The 16,530-nt window shown below is 35.1% G+C and overlaps 1 protein-coding gene across 8 annotated transcripts in view; it reads right to left on the bottom strand.

Moving 5' to 3' along the window:
- PUM2 (pumilio RNA binding family member 2) overlaps nt 1–16,530 on the bottom strand; it is a 99,907-nt gene that overhangs the window by 60,067 nt on the left and 23,310 nt on the right. For 7 of the 8 annotated variants that reach the window (XM_042982440.1, XM_042982439.1, XM_042982438.1 and 4 more), the window contains 3 exons: nt 9,061–9,169; nt 3,703–3,890; nt 2,974–3,143 (listed from right to left, as the gene is read on the bottom strand). In XM_042982440.1, coding sequence (XP_042838374.1) covers nt 2,974–3,143; nt 3,703–3,890; nt 9,061–9,169 — 467 coding nt within the window. Of the gene's footprint in view, nt 1–2,973; nt 3,144–3,702; nt 3,891–9,060; nt 9,170–15,756; nt 15,882–16,530 lie in introns of all 8 variants that reach the window. The other variant, XM_007080718.3, reaches the window with a different exon arrangement.

Genomic DNA, 16,530 nt, shown 5'->3' with positions numbered 1-16,530 from the left:
AGGTCACTAATTATTCCACTTTATTACAACCCCCCCCCCCCAGTTTAATGTCTTAAGAACTGACACAGTTTCATTTTTTCATATTACTAATGATTATTTTCTCCACGGTGAATAGCATAAAGATATAACTCAATTTTACAGATAAGAAATTGCCCAATATCACAATTCAGGCTCAGACTACCTGAAACTTTTGTCTCAAATCACAGACAAAATGAGTAAGTACGAATAGCAGCCTATCAAGTGACAAACATGGGAAGTCTCAAAACCAAAATCCACCTACCATATTCCTGTCTTGCCCAAGAGTACAGAATTTTCCCGTAAAATCTTGCTTGCTATTTGGGGGAGGGTGGGAGGAGGGGACTGGCCAGAAAGGATGGCCTTCATGACTTCAGAGTGTAAAATGTGGGATATAACAAAAAAGGACATGAACCAAGACAAAGGCTGACTCTGGACTCCGACTTTAAATATGATTTTGAGCAAATCACTTCATCTTCCAGGCCTCAATTCCTTAAGGGAGGAGACCAAAGACATAATCTTCTTATACTTATTTTTCCAAATGAGGACAAAAAAGGAATTATGAAAAGCCTCTATGACCGCTCTCAAAAACCCATCTTGATCACACTAAATTGCTTCAGTTTAAGTCATCAGAAAGAAATGGAAACATGTAACATATTTACCAAAAACTAAATATGCCCTTCAATGAAAAGTAAACTTCCACATACAAAAAAGCAACTTCCTCTACTAACTAGCGTCTTTAATTTTCCCAAAAAATGTATTAAGATTAAATATTAAGGATCGACTCTTTTATCAACATCTTTCATGGTCTAAACTTTATTTCTATATATAATCTATTCTCATTTACCAATGTCTTTTCTTCTACAGAATTATTTTATGCAAGATCCTTTCCCACACAAGAAGTAAGTTTGTTCTTAGGAAGCTTGAGTTCATAGTATATTCAACCCTAAGTACATTAAATAAATGGTAATAACTATTTTACCTGGCTTTCATTGCCAATTGTTAACATCTATGTAACTCTGCCCCCAACTTCAGGAGCTTCACATTGAGATAAATTTGCTAACATATACAGAGCATTTTACAAGTAATTAATTATAAGAATTTGTTTCCAGATACTTAGGTGAACTTGCATTTTATTTAAATGCAACTCCTTTAACCATACATAATTTTTCATGTGAATATTCCACAAAGGTTTGCTTTTCTTTCAGACTATATGGGAAGAAAAAAAATAAAACTGAAAGGGTCTTCTTTAAAATCAGCTAGAAAGGGGCGGTTGGGTGGCTCAGTCAGTTGAGCGCGGTTTGTGGGTTCAAGCCCTGCATCGGTCTCTCTGCCGATAGCTCAGAGCCTGGAGCCTGCTTCGGATTCTGCACCTCCCTCTCTCTCTGCCCCGCCCCTCTCGCTCTGTCTCTCTCAAAAATGAATAAACTTAAAAAAAATTTTTTTTTTCTTTAAAGAATATTTTTTTAAAAAATCAGCTGGAAAAAAAATAAAGCCTGGTATAGTTCTCTCCTTCCTTTCAGTTCTACACTCTAGTGGTTATATACTGATGATGTATCAATTAATGTACATATTAATGATGTGTGAGCATAGTGACTGTATGGCCACAGCCATATGTCTGACACATTTTTATACTATCAAATACAATACTGTATCTAAAATATTTTGTAAGCGATTTTAAATACATACCCCAACCTTAACGGAATAAAATTATAATTTTAATAAATGTACAAGTCCGTATTAATATGGAGAAGCATAGCCTTTCATACACACAACTCTAATATAGTGATAGATAGAGGATATAATAGAAAAGGGAATTACGCTATCAAGTGGTGCTATTTTCTTGCTATAGTTAATGGTGTATTAACACTTCAATTATAAATGCATACTCTGAAGGGCTCATAATCAACTCAGTTTTAAATATACACCCTTGCTAAATCGCAGATTAGGTAATTGCAGAAAAGCACAATCAGGATAAGGCTCTAAAATAAACTGAAAAGCATGAAATGTACTTCTCGTCAAAGAGGTTTACTGGTTTTGGATGCTTTTTTGCACTTAGAACAGATACAAATGGCACTGTTTTTAGGAAACATTGTTACTCTGCTTTTGACAATTAAAGGCAATAATAAATGTAAATGCATACCACCCACATATATGATTACACTCAGTTAAGGGAGATTCTGTGGCTCACAAGACCTCAAAGAAAACAGCTCATTTTCAGCATCTCATTAGTGAAATATAAAGTTATAGGAATTCAGTATGAAAAAACAACTCTCTAATATCTAGGTAAAGGTACACTGGCTAATTTGAGACAGGCTAGAAGAAAGTATTTAATTGCCATCAAGAAAGAACTAAGTTACAACTTAAAGACTTCTAAGCTTAAAACTAACTTTTTGAGATCTCTAATATGTTCCCTACTTCCTAATTTCGGGAATATTAAGTATTAGCACAAATTCGTATTTATGAACAAGAAAGGTCACAGCTCCTAAGCTAATTATGTTTTCTCATTTCCAAGATTAAGAGTTAAGTAGGGGGTGGGGGATACAATACAGGGATAGAAGAAAGAGAAAACTCCACAAAAAAGGTGCTCAAGAGCAACCCCAAGAGGAGTATGCCAAGAAAAATCACAGATTAAACCTAAAATTCACTAAATTTTAGCAGGCAGGAAAAAGTTAAAATTTAGACTACCATATTAGCAGAAAGGTAACAGCAATGTCTAACATCACTCCTTTAATGGAAGGCACGGTTTTAGAGACTATTCTATTGAATTACTTTTTAAAAAATGGTTCATAATCAATATTCCTTATAAAAAAATTAAATCTTTTTCTGGATTAACGCAAGGTACAAAGGGAAATAAAGTAAACCAAAATTGGAAAAGTGTCTAAATCAACCACATCAGCTAACAGTAATCATCCCTAAAGAGATATGCTTTTCTTCTTGAGAAAGTTAAAGTCTTACTTAAAATCTTTGCAATCGGCATCCATTCCATTTGGCAAACCTCTGCCATTTATTTTAGAATCATCATCATCTCCTTGTTTAAGATCTCTGTTTTGGTCCTCCTCAAATGGAGAAGCCTTGCCTTTTTGATCTCCTTTCTCAGGTCCATCTGTTTCAGCATCTCTAGTGCCCTGAAGAAAAAGAATCTGTTTGATTCTGAATATGTAATAAAACACAAAAAAAGGCACCATAAGGTGACCTAAAACTACACTATAGTGCACATAAACAATAAAAACATTGAACCTTATTTTACTTTCATAATCAACTAATTTATCAAAGGCCAAAAAACTGAGCACAAAGCAGTGATTTATAACAGAAGAGCTAAGGCAACCTTAACTATAGCGGGGCTGGAAGAGCAGTAACACCACAGAAGAGATAATATTTTACTTAATGCATAATTTTGTTCGGTTACATTCACATCAAGCACTACCATAAGTAAGCAATTTTAATCTTGCAAATTATGTTTTTTAATTCATATAATTTGATTTTTGTAACATGGCTAAGATTATATTCCCAGTGGTTCTACTATTTCATCTATTTCAAGAAGTGGCCAAAAAAAGAAAACAAGAGCTCCAATAAGTTATAAAATTTCCTTTAGCTCTTGGGAAAAAACAGAAAAATAAACTGACTTAAAGATAACCAAAAAACCACTGAGTAATTATTAAATATTTCTTTATTCAAAATACTTACAAAAGTTCCCTTCCTAAATCGAGAATCCAATTTATCAGCAGGAGAAGAACTTAATACATATTCTACCATGCTCACACCAAGGCCTCCACTTTCTGATCGCGGAGACAGTATTGCATTTACTTCACTGTTTCCATGAAAACCCTGTCCAGATCTTCTCTGTACCATAATAGGCTGGGACATTGAATGGTCTGTTTGGAAGAAAGAACACAATTACACGTTTGTACTTTTAAGCTAACCAAAATTTATTTACATTAATATATTGAAGTACAAAAACTCAGCATAGAATTTGCAACTATGTGGATGGAACTGGAGGGTTATTATGCTAAGTGAAGTTAGTCAAAGACAAAAATCATATGACTTCACTCATATGGGGACTTTAACAACAAAACAGATGAACATAAGGGAAGGGAAACAAAAATAATATAAAAACAGGGAGGGGGACAAAGCATAAGAGACTCATAAATATGGAGAACAAACAGAAGGTTACTGGAAGGGGTGCGGGAGGCGGGATGGGCTAAATGTGTAAGGGGCATTAAGGAATCTATTCCTGAAATCATTGTTGCACTGTATGTTAACTAATTTGGATGTAAATTTAAAAAATTAAATTAAATTAAAAAATAACCCAGGAAAAATAAATAAATAAAAGGTTATTGGCTCTACCTTAAAAAAACAAAACAAAGGGCGCCTGGGTGGCTCGGTCGGTTAAGCGTCCCACTTCGGCTCAGGTCACGATCTCACAGTCCGTGAGTTCGAGCCCCGCGTCGGGCTCTGTGCTGACAGCTTGGAGCCTGGAGCCTGTTTCAGATTCTGTGTCTCCCTCTCTCTCTCTGCCCCTCCCCTGTACATGCTCTGCCTCTCTCTGTCTCAAAAATAAATAAACGTTAAAAAAAAAAATTAAAAAACAAAACAAAACCCCTCAGCATATTGTTTTTATAATCTTTACAAAAAGCTCTTCAGGGGTGCCTAGGTGCCTCAGGTCATGATCTCTAGTTTTTGAGTTCGAGCCCCTAGTTGGGCTCTGTGCTGACAGCTCAGAGCCTGGGGCCTGCTTCAGATTCTATGTCTCCCTCTCATGGTCTCTCTCTGCCCCTCCTCACTCCCACTCACACTCTGTCTCGCTCCCCTAAAATTAAACAAACATTTAAAAAAAAATTTTTTTTAAAGGCTCTTCATATTCACTGGCCTAGGCACATTTCTTGCGAATACACATAGAGCCATTTGGTAAAAAATAAAAATAAAAATAAAAATAAAATAAGTAAAAGCTGATGTGAAGCCAGTCAAACCAGAAAGGTCAAGGGAGACAGAAACATTGACCTGAAGGCTCAGCTGCCTGTAAGCATCTCACTAAAATGTTACAGCTCTCTTTGTGATTCATACTAATTCAAAACAAAAACCTTTAAAAGTAAAACCTAGAAGAATAAAAATAACTCCTAAATTGGCAGAGGCACTCCTCAAGCTCAGTTATGTACTGGACAGATTTCAGAACACAAGGCTGTACCACTATAAACACAAACAAATAAGTTTGAAAAAATCAGTCAGGGGCCCCTGGGTGGCTCAGTCGGTCTCTCGGTTTCAGCTCAGGTCATGATCTCATGGTTTCATGGGTTTGAGCCCTGTATCCAACTCTGCCCTGACAGTGCAGAGTCTCCTTGGGATTCTCTCTCTTCCTCTCTAACCCTCTCCTGCTCACGCTGTCTCTCTCTCTCAAATAAATAAAACTTAAAAAAAAGAAAAAAAATCAGTTAATATCACAGAATTTTCTCTTGGTGTAAAACCTGTCACCTGAAGATTATTTTTAAAAATCCCTTCTAGTTTAAAACTTTCCCATTTATTTTTAACAAAAAAATATTCACCTGATATGAGTGCCCTTTCTACATTGTTTTTAGGACAAAAAGGAAAAGCAGTATTTAAGATTAGAGAACAAATGGGATACAACTATAATTAAACAGTTGAGGCAACTTTTTAGATCTGCCAAAAAAAAATTGTAGAAGGAACCAATGAGCTGCCTCTGGTTCATTTGTGATCATATACAATATTCAGTATGAGGTCTAGTCCTTAAAGGGCTGAACTGTAATGGAGGAACTCAGTCATCACTTCATTAACTGTAGGTTTGATTGCTACTTTTGTTAAAGCATATAAAAACACTTCCATTACAGTATCTTTATCCACAAGAGATTAGTCATTATATTTTTTTCATTCAATCATTCACCCATTCATTCACTAGTTCTAATGTTGATTTACGGCCTCTTGCATATTAGGCATTGTGCTTAGAACAAACATGGCAGTACCTGCCCTCAAAGAGATTATAGGTTTAATAGAAGGTAATCATAATAGAGTAAAAGAGCAGCAGTAAAAATAATCAAGGATACTATGCAAAAATAAAGAAAGGGCATCAATCCTTCTCAATCTTAGAGTGAATCCCAGAAGAAGTGATATGAAGAGTAAAGAGTTAAAGTGAGCAAAAAAATAGGGAAACATGAAGGTGGAAAAGACAGTTTCAGTTAGAGAAACCAAGCATATGGTAAAGTCTCCTACAGTCATGGAAAGAATCTTTAGATTGACAATTCCTTTAGGACATTATTCCTGCAATTCCTTTATTCATATTTGTACATACTTGGCATTCAATAAATGTTTTTTTATTTTTTTTTCAATGTTTGTTTATTTTTGAGAGACAGAAACAGAACGTGAGCGAGGGGAGGGGCAGAGAGAGAGGGAGACACAGAATCTGAAGCAGGCTCCAGGCTCTGAGCTGTCAGCACAGAGCCAGAAGCAGACTCAAACTCAGGAACCATGAGATCATAACCTGAGCTGAAGTTGGATGCTTAACCTGCTGAGCCACCTGAGCGCCCCCCAATAAATGTTCTATAAACAAAATAATTTCTAAATTTTTCATTCATTTCTAATTTTCACATGTCTCCAGGTAAAGACTAACATTCATCTTCAGAATTTTATCCATACAGCGTAAAAAAAAAAAATTTCAAGAGGAAATGATATAAGAAATTCAAAATATAAATCTGACACTAAAAGAAATATATAAATTTGTGGCTTAAATGTTTTACTTCTGGTAGAAGCTATCCTCCAAATATAACATACCAAAAATATTTCCCAACCACCCATCTTGAAAATAATCTTTCATTACCATGTTGTGCTCAAGATGTTTTCCTTTGGAATGCTTTAAAAAAATATTTGGTTCTGGTAACTAAAGTAATTAACCACTCAACCTTTAAAACAAAAATCAAAACATGTCTACCATTCAACTTTTCAAGCACATGTAATTTTAGCAAGGAAAGTGTCTTTTGTGGGAAAAATGTGTCCCAGTCTAAATAATGGAATACTTTAAATTATGAGACCCATGTAATATGGGTTAATTCAAATCCAGAAAAAAAAAAATTCTTTGAGGGCAATATCTTATTTACCTTCATATTCTCCAAACCTGGCATATTATATTACATACCGACAGACTTCAAAGAAAATTCCCAGTATTTTAAGAAAATTTCACTATAAATTAATAGCTAAAGTTTTCAAACTTTCTCAATTTTTACTATAAGAGTATTTATTAATCACTAAAATTATCTAGTACTACCTAACTTTTCAGCAATTATTTTAGTTGAATAAACAAATTTAAATATGAAAGATTTTTTTCAACTAATAATTTTTTTTTAATTTACATCCAAATTAGTTAGCATACAGTGCAACAATGATTTCAAGGGTAGATTCCTTAATGCCCCTTACCCATTTAGCCCATCCCCCATCCTACACCCCCTCCAGTAACCCTCTGTTTGTTCTCCATATTTATGAGTCTCTTCTGTTTTGTCCCCCTCCCTGTTTTTATATTATTTTTGTTTCCTTTCCCTTGGGTTCATCTGTTTTGTCTCTTAAAGTCCTCATACGAGTGAAGTCATATGATTTTTGTCTTTCTCTAATTTCACTTAGCATAATACCCTCCAGTTCCATCCATGTAGCTGCAAATGGCAAGATTTCATTCTTTTTGACTGCCGAGTAATACTCCACTGTGTGTGTGTGTGTGTGTGTATAAAATATACGTAATATGTTATTTATATATATATATATGTGTGTGTATGTGTATACACACACACACACACACACACACACACACACACATATATACACACAAATACACATATATACCACATCGTTTTTATCCATTCATCCATCAATGGACATTTGGGCCCTTCCATACTTTGGTTATTGTTGATAGTGCTGCTATAAACACTGGGGTGCATGTGTCCCTTCGAAACAGCTAGCCTTTATCCCTTGGATAAATACCTAGTAGTGCAATTGCTACGGTAGTTCTATTTTTAATTTTTTGAGGAACCTCCATAGTGTTTTCCAGAGTGGCTGCACCAGCTTGCATTCCCAATATAAAAGACTTTAAACCTTTTAATGTATTTTAATGATTTGTAGAATAAAGAAACACCTGGTAATTTACACTCAAAATTTAAGGTTAATTTGATAATTATCCAGAAATTTGTTCAGAAATTTGTTTTGATCTTAATTTGGTAATTTTGTGTAGCTTTCACAAGCTGCAATGAATTGTTATAAAAAGAGAAAACTTACTTGTAAAATACACGTTGACAGTTGCATGTGTATATATCTCAAATTTTACTAATGAGAAACATTTCAAAATATAATCAGTACTACTTTAAGAATAAGGCCATGCTCTGTAATTTACCTATCAATACAGTTACTTCCGTGAACTGTACTCCTTCATACCAGTTCCTTCTCCCTTAACAGTTTCTTGGTTTCTAAGTCTCTCTCCATTACTTGTGGATATCAAAAACATTCAAAGTCTGCTTCCTTTCTGTGGATTTACCTTACTCAGGGAGTTTACTTCCTTTCTGGGTATGGCAAATGTCTAATAAAGCTAGACTGAGCTGCAATTAGATAAATCAGTCGCTGTCCTCTAATACAATTTAAGATTGAAAATCCCTATTGTTAATGTGCCCTCTTTTAATGGAAACTCAGAATTTTATAATCAGAGTTAACTTCATTGTTTTTAAAGATCTCATCTTTAAGCGATCTCTATACCCAACAAACTCACAACCCTGAGATCATGAGTTGCACATTCCACAGACCAAGCCAACCAGGCACCCCAGAGTTAACTTCAAATAAAAACTTTGTAACATACTTCACCGTGACAAACACTTCTAATTGTTAAGTAGATCATTAGATAAGGGCTAATAAAAAATGCGCATTAACAAAAAATGTGCATTACAATGACTTACAAAATCTTCAACAAAGACTTCACAAATTTGCTCCAAATATTGTCTGGGGGTTAACAGGGTTTTGAAAATTTCAAGTAAACTCATAATTCTTACACATACACCAATAACTTACGAGAAGTTCCCCATGCAGTCTCTCTCCATTCATCATCCCCAAGAAATATGCCTTTTTGTCCATCTTTTGTTGAATCATCAGGTTCCCAAAACTTTTTGGTAGGCAAAAGCTATTTGGGAGGGAAAAAATGATTAATTTAAGTATCATTCTGATTACAAATTTATTCTAATTCTACATAGGTGAAAGCAAACTTACCACTGGTATGTACAAGTTAGTTTTCAATGCTAAGGAAAATTCAGGGTGAACTATTTTCTAATTTGTATTGTTAATGATAAAATAACTCCTCACTTATGTTTGGGTACTGGCTCTAATAATTCTAGACCTGAACACTAATCAAAATCCACTTTGGACTTTTCTATACTTTTTTAAAAGGTTTTACCATCATGTGATTTTCTTTATAAATTTTTTCAAAAAACTTACTAAATTTCTTATTCAATATAGATAATACAATAAAAACATCTATACAAAAAAGGAAAACTTTTCCTTTACTTCCAAATACTGCCCTTGGATCACCTCTTATCCCACAGCTTCCATGGCAGAAAATATATTTTCACTTTTACTTCACTTATTCAATGGAAGTATGTGACATATATAGCACATAAAAACTGTGTTGACACAATGATTCACAAATTATTCAATATGTACATTTTGGCTAATTCCTAATGATACTTTATTACTCATCCAAGCCTCTCCTCACTACTTTCCCTGACACTCAGAGAAGATGGACTGGGGAGATGTTTGAAAAGTACAGACTGTTTTGTTTTTCTGAGACATGTACGTGGCATTTTAAGTTAAGTACTCCTAAGATCTCCTCCCTCTCAGCCCATAATTAGGTACCCAGTGTTCCAGGGCTCATAATTAAACCTGTATATACTTCTATCACTAAGCTTTTACCTGTGTTTGTCTCCTTAAGGCATAGTAACCTTATTTTTAGAGAGTTCACAAACATACAAACTAAATGTAATAAAATGAACGTAGTAAAACCCGAATTGAGTCTGAGAAATAAAATAAAACGGGGGGGGGGGGGGAGGGTTGAAAGTGTGAGTAGTAGAAGGGGAGGAAGATACAGTAAATCATGAACAAAGGCACAACCTGATAAACTGCACTGTGTGTACAACAAGGTATGAGATGGATGAACAGATGTGGGAATGTCAAAGCTAATGCTGGTAAAACTTTCTAGGTCAGATTCTCAGAAGCCTTAAAGATAAGCTAAGAAATTGCACATTTCACCAACGTAAAGGGAATTCAGAGAGGTTAAGAGTGACATTATGTTTTAGAAAACAACTCAAGTTATAAGCTTTAAGAATAATGGATAGTCTAAACGACAGGCAAGGAAATCAGTTTAGCAGAATTACAGCAGGGCCAAGATGGTAGAAGTAAAACAGGTGGTACTAACCCAAAGAACTGAAAAAACAACATGGTTTGAGAGACATTTAGCACAGTCAGTATGAGTATGATTACAAATGGGGAAGGGATTAATAAAAAGGATACAATTTTTAAATTTGGATAATAAGCTAAATGGTAGCACTATTAACTAAAACAAAAAGCCAGAAGCAGCTCTGAAGGCAGGGGGAAAAGTCCAATTTGGGCATGTTCCCAATCTACAGATTTTTTTTTGCTAAATTAAATATATTTAATTTTAAAGGAAACCAGCTTCTACTAATTTTAAAAAGAAAAGTTTTTCCATGTTAGGATCACCCTGGGCTGCAAATGATTTTTATTTAAAGCACATTTTAAACAATAATCTGCTCTAACAAAGATCCCAGCAAAATGCAACCTCTGTTCCTTCATAAGCTTTTTTTAAAAATCACTATAAAAGGTTCATGTAAATATTCAAACAAAATGTAAAGTTGATAATACTAAAACACTGCACTTGATATATTTAAATAATTGAACATGTATGCATAGCAAAACCCAAGTTAATACTTTAAAATGTCATTAAAAATTGGTTTCTGAGAGAATAAAGAAATGTTTTATCCATACATCATGAAAAAAAATTTCAATATCAAAATAACAGTAACAAAGAAACTGAGGGTAAAGTTTTAGAAACTTAATAGAAACAGTCACAGAAATGGCTGAAACTAACCTAAAGTAACAGAAATAACAATCCCTTTGAGGAAGTCTTTGTGATAAAGTTCTGTGTAGTGCTTTAGTAGAGAAGCTCATAAATTACTGCTTTAAAACACAACTAGAGGGGGTGCCCGGGTGGCTCAGTCGGTTGGGCATCCGACTTCAGCTCAGGTCATGATATCACAGCTCCTGAGTTCGAGCCCCACGTCAGATTCTGTGCCAACACTTGGGAGGCTGGAGCCTGCTTCAGATTTGGGTCTCCCCCTCTCTCTCTGCCCCTCCCCTGCTCGTGCTTTGTCTCTCTCAAATATAAACATTTAAAAAAAATTAAAAACAAAAACTGTATTAAGCACTTATCCAATGTGCCTACTTTTTGCTAAACACTGTGCTATGAATATCCTCATTTTGCAAACGTTTATTAAGTTATCATGCACAGGAGTTAGTAAAATTAATACCTCTCCTAACAAAGGCCTATACCAACATTCTACAAACAACGTTCTGTGACAGTTTAGACACTGATTTGAAATACTTTCAGAGAAACTACTAGCTTGTGACCAAGAAAAGTTAAAATGAACTGAATACAGGGGAAGGCAACAATTCAAGATAGACCATTTAGGGGGGAAAAAAATGTAGGCAGTACACTGGCTGCAATAGCAATAAAATTAGAGATTTGCCCCTGGAGACTCTTTTACAGTAGTAGAAAGGGGGAAGCATATTATAGAAAACAAGGGTTAAGAGATCTTAAAGATCTGCAAGATATATTATCCAGTACTACTTCATATTCGTTCCCAATTTCACAAAAACTTTAAACCAAGGTCAAGCAACTCAGTATATCTTGTTAACCTACACCTCTGTCTTTCCAACTCAGAAATGATTGGGTGAACATACAAATTCATCCCCCCAACTGTCCACCATTTTACTAGTTCTTTCCTTCAAGAAGCATTTATGGCTTGCCCTCTCCATCTTCAAAAATAGCAGTACGGGGAGCCTGGGTGGCTCAGTCGGGTGAGCGTCCGACTTCGGCCCAGGTCACAATCTTGCGGTTTGTCAGTTGGAGCCCCGCGTCAGGCTCTGTGCTTGGAGCCTGGAGCCTGCTTCTGATTCTGTGTCTCCCTGTCTCTCTGTTCCTCCCCTGTCTGTCCCTGTCTCTCTCAAAAATAAACATTAAAAATAAATAAATAAATAAATAAATAAAGCAGTCAACACTTTCACATACTGCCTCAAAATAAGTAATAAATTCCTACAAGAATCTATACTATGAGGTACACTTACATTTCAGATTAATACCAATTACTACATAAAAATCACAAAACCAACCAAATTAACATAATCCCAAGAATTAATAGGATGTAAAGGCTTTATGTCTACAATATGGTGTTTTAAATTAAGATGTTCATGTAATATCCAAACTGGGACACTTCTGAAGAAGGGGGTGCTATTAATAATTATGCCATGACACCAGATATGTATCTGGACTATCTGGTCAAATTACGATGTTAACGTGACTCTCTTCATAATGGAAGTTCACAAAAGACAGGCATAGATGCTAATAACTAAATGTGTATGTAGAAAACAAAAGACAAGGTAATTCCCTTGAACCCCACAATGGCGCTTTTCCAGACTTTAATTTTTTTCTATTAATAAAAGATATCAATACTTCTTCATTTTTTCAAATCATACCACTTCCCCAGATCTTCTCCATTTCTAATACTTTAATCACCACAACCATTAGATGTCATCACTTCCAATAGGAAGCAGTACTATAAATAGTCAAGGCGCTCATCAGTTTATGCTATTCAATCACTACTATATACCATCTTGGGCCAGTTAACCATTCTGAGCTTCAATCTCCTCATCTGTAAGGATAATAATAACGATACTTTTATAGTATATTTCATATTTCATAGAAATGAGGCTAAAATGAAATAGCATAAGTAAACTGCTTAGAATAGTACCAAGCATATAGCAGACACAAATTAGATCTCTTTGCTACAAAAATAGGAAACTTTTAATATTTATTATAAAACATAACAAACTGGCCAGCAACATTTAACTGGCTGATTATTTTAAAGGACTATGATATTACTATTCAATACAAAAGTCTTATCTATAGTTATTTGCCTTCTTTTTCCAATTCATTTGAGTATCATAGGAGGGACATGAAACAAAGAATAGATGCCTAATACCGTCCCATCCTGCACAAGGAATCAGAACCAAGGTTACACACATGGCTAATAAATGGCATCAATAGGATTTGAACACATCGCCTGTATAATTCTAAAGCCCATTCTCTTTACACCTGCCATGGAAGATGGTTCTTTTCAATCATAGTCTAATTCATCAATATTTCTGAAAATTACCAGCATTAGACCACCACTAGATATAATAAAAAAGCTTAGGGGTGCCTGGGTGGCTCATTGGTTAACTGCCCGAATCCTGATATCAGCTCAGGTCATGATCTCACAGTTCACGGGATCGAGCCCGCATTGGGCTCTGCACTAACACTGCAGAGCCTACTTGGGATTCTCTCTCTCCCTCTCTCTGCCCCTCCCCCGCAGGCACACGCATGGCATGCTTTCTCTCAAAAATAAGTAAACATTTTAAAAAGTTTATATTATCATGATATTCACCCCATATAACGTGGGCATTCATTATGGTGGATAAAGTTTAAGAATTAAGGTAAAGATTTCTGTAGATAAAACTATGATCGTTATTTAAACACTATTTCAAATAGCTGGCTTCTATTCCAGTTATCCCTAAGAGCTCAGATCAGAGCTAGAACATTTGAGAGATATATGTAACTCATACAAAGGTTATTCCTAATACTGTCTTCAAAGAAGTCAATCTTACTCAGAGGCATAGTGATAGTGATAGTGATAGATTGGAGAGAAAACAGAAGTCTCCTCCCGTATCCAGCATTCCACTTCACCATACCACTTGGGATCTTAGTGCATAACATTCTTTAAATATTATTGTGTCAGAAAAGAAAGGAGGAGGCATTATTTATCATACTAAGCTTTGACTATTCCCTAAATAATACACATTAACGCAGGGATTTAAAATTAAATTCTAGGTTCCCTAAAGAATTTCAGGCAGGGGTATCTTTCCCCCTATTTAAAAAATAAACAGGAACATACTGTGTGTGTATATAATAGATTTGTGCCTTTGCACTGTAGTTTTAAAACACTATATTAATGAAGCTGAGTCCAACCGCCTATGAATTAGCTTTGTTCTTTTTAAAGCCATATGACACAATACAAATCAGTAAGTCTTTTGACAAAAACATGCTATGGAAAAATATGGAAAGAATGAGTTTATGAATGGATGAATACAGATCTGTTCCCATTTCTGGATGACCAAGTAGAAAAGACTGCCCTTCTGATGGTGGGTCAGTAAAGACATCATGACCTACAAAACCCAGTACATTTGAAAATAGTCCTATATGTAATGCAATATTTGTACATGAGAAATTTACAACAACTTAAGACATAATAAAGAAAATTTGATTTTTGAAGAAAAAGTCAAGAATAGGGCAATCCATTAAAAAAGGATGTCACATTAAAAAATAAACAAGCAATTTTAGAAAACTCAAGAGCCAAAAACTCAGGGCTACTTTTAATTTATTAAAATGAATTCTGGGATAAAACAAAAACAAAAAACCTCACCTGTCAGGAAAGGAGGAGAAGACTGGTGAGAGAGAGACAGGCAAAGAAGGAAATCCCAGAAGGTTCCCTGCTGCCTGTGAGATGAGGAAAGATAGAAAGGCTTGTGGGAGAGAGAACCCAGAGGCAGAAACCTGAGTAGGTTTCTTAGCTATCTCTTAGAGGTAACAGAATTAGTTGGTAAACTGTTAAGAAAAAAAACTTAATTAGTGAATAACAGCTTATTTAAAAATACATTTCTACTGAATGAAGGTCATAGAAGCACTGACCTACTGTTATCTGCCCAAAAGAGCAGGCAGTCTAAACCCTAGCCACTTTCATTCTGCGTTATCTAAAATTTCCATTAAGAAGGCCTAGATTTAAGTTTAGATTAACATACTGTTCAACCCAGCTTGTCTCTTTTCCAAAAACCTCAAATATACCTCCTCCACCCTCAAATAACTAACCAAACTCTTCCAACTACTGTTTCTGATCATGACATTTTTGTTTAACTGCAAAGATGTCTTTGCATTTATCAAGTGTTATTTAGAAGGGGAGTGGGGAAATGAGCCAATCTGTAAACATATATACAATGTAGATCTAGGAAGTAAAGTGCTCGGGGTCTAAAGAGAATTAAGTTAATGGTGTGGCTTTACTTGCCCTTAAAGAAATCACTGAGTTCAAGTTTGTCACAGATCAGGCTGAAACACTGTTCAAACCTGGATTATTTTGCTTTCTAAAGACCAAAGAAAACAAGTAGCAGGGAACAAAACAGAAGCCTTTTTCAACTATTTCTTTTTATTCACCCACAGTGTAAATAATGCCTAAGTAGCCACTGCAGTGAAGGTGTAGGTGTTTTTTTGTTGTTGTTTAACTAAAAAATTATTCCTTCTTTCAAACCTTTCTTAGGGACCAGAATTTTACCTTATACACTAGACTAACAAGTGTACTTTGGCAATACTTATGCTTAAGCACCTTAACTCACCCTTAAATCAGTCCTCTGAAAATGACAAACTCTTTGGAAAACGCTGTTCTGGAGAAGGGAAGGGTTAGCTAGCTGCAGGGTGCCCTCTTGTGGCCCAGAGGAGTGACTGGACTCTTTTTCTGCATCTGAAGAGCACAGCATTGGATGGAGTGAGTCTCATGAAGGTCGCTAATCTACCAAAGTAAAATAATCTCCGGGAGCAAGCAGTTAATTACACATCTCATGTCTGTTCACTGTTATGTTCTATTACCAAAGTCCACACTATGTTAGTACTACAGAACACGACAAAATAAAGATGTGACCACAAGGGTTTTCATAATCAATTAGTTTTCTAAATATTCTTTAGATATATGGAAAACTCAAGCATTTTTTATTCCTTAATTTATGTGATGGTGTAGTTAAATGGGATGCCCCAACAAAAATCATATATTAACAGGACTGATAAAATCTATTAAATTCAGAGTGCTGTGTGCCACTTATTCAAAGCTAACAATCTACAGAAAAGATTAATATAAAACAAACTGTAACAAGTAATAAAGTATGTATAAAGATCTAGGAGAAGTCAGAAGAGGAAGTAATTAATTTTACTGCAGATAGCAATGGGACAACAGATAAGAATCTTTCTCAGTACAGTCTTGTAGAGGATTAGAAGTTTATTAAGCAGTGAACAAGGAGAGATTTTTGGAAGAGAGAATAGTGAACAATCAAGTGTGGCTAAAGCAAACGTCATACATATATAAAACAGCAGGACAAGGATCAAGAAAGGCTCTTTTC

Source organism: Panthera tigris, chromosome A3, assembly GCF_018350195.1.
Source record: "Panthera tigris isolate Pti1 chromosome A3, P.tigris_Pti1_mat1.1, whole genome shotgun sequence".
Taxonomy (NCBI): domain Eukaryota; kingdom Metazoa; phylum Chordata; class Mammalia; order Carnivora; family Felidae; genus Panthera; species Panthera tigris.
Note: the sequence above shows the minus strand (reverse complement) of the source record. Positions and strands in the feature narration are given on the sequence as shown.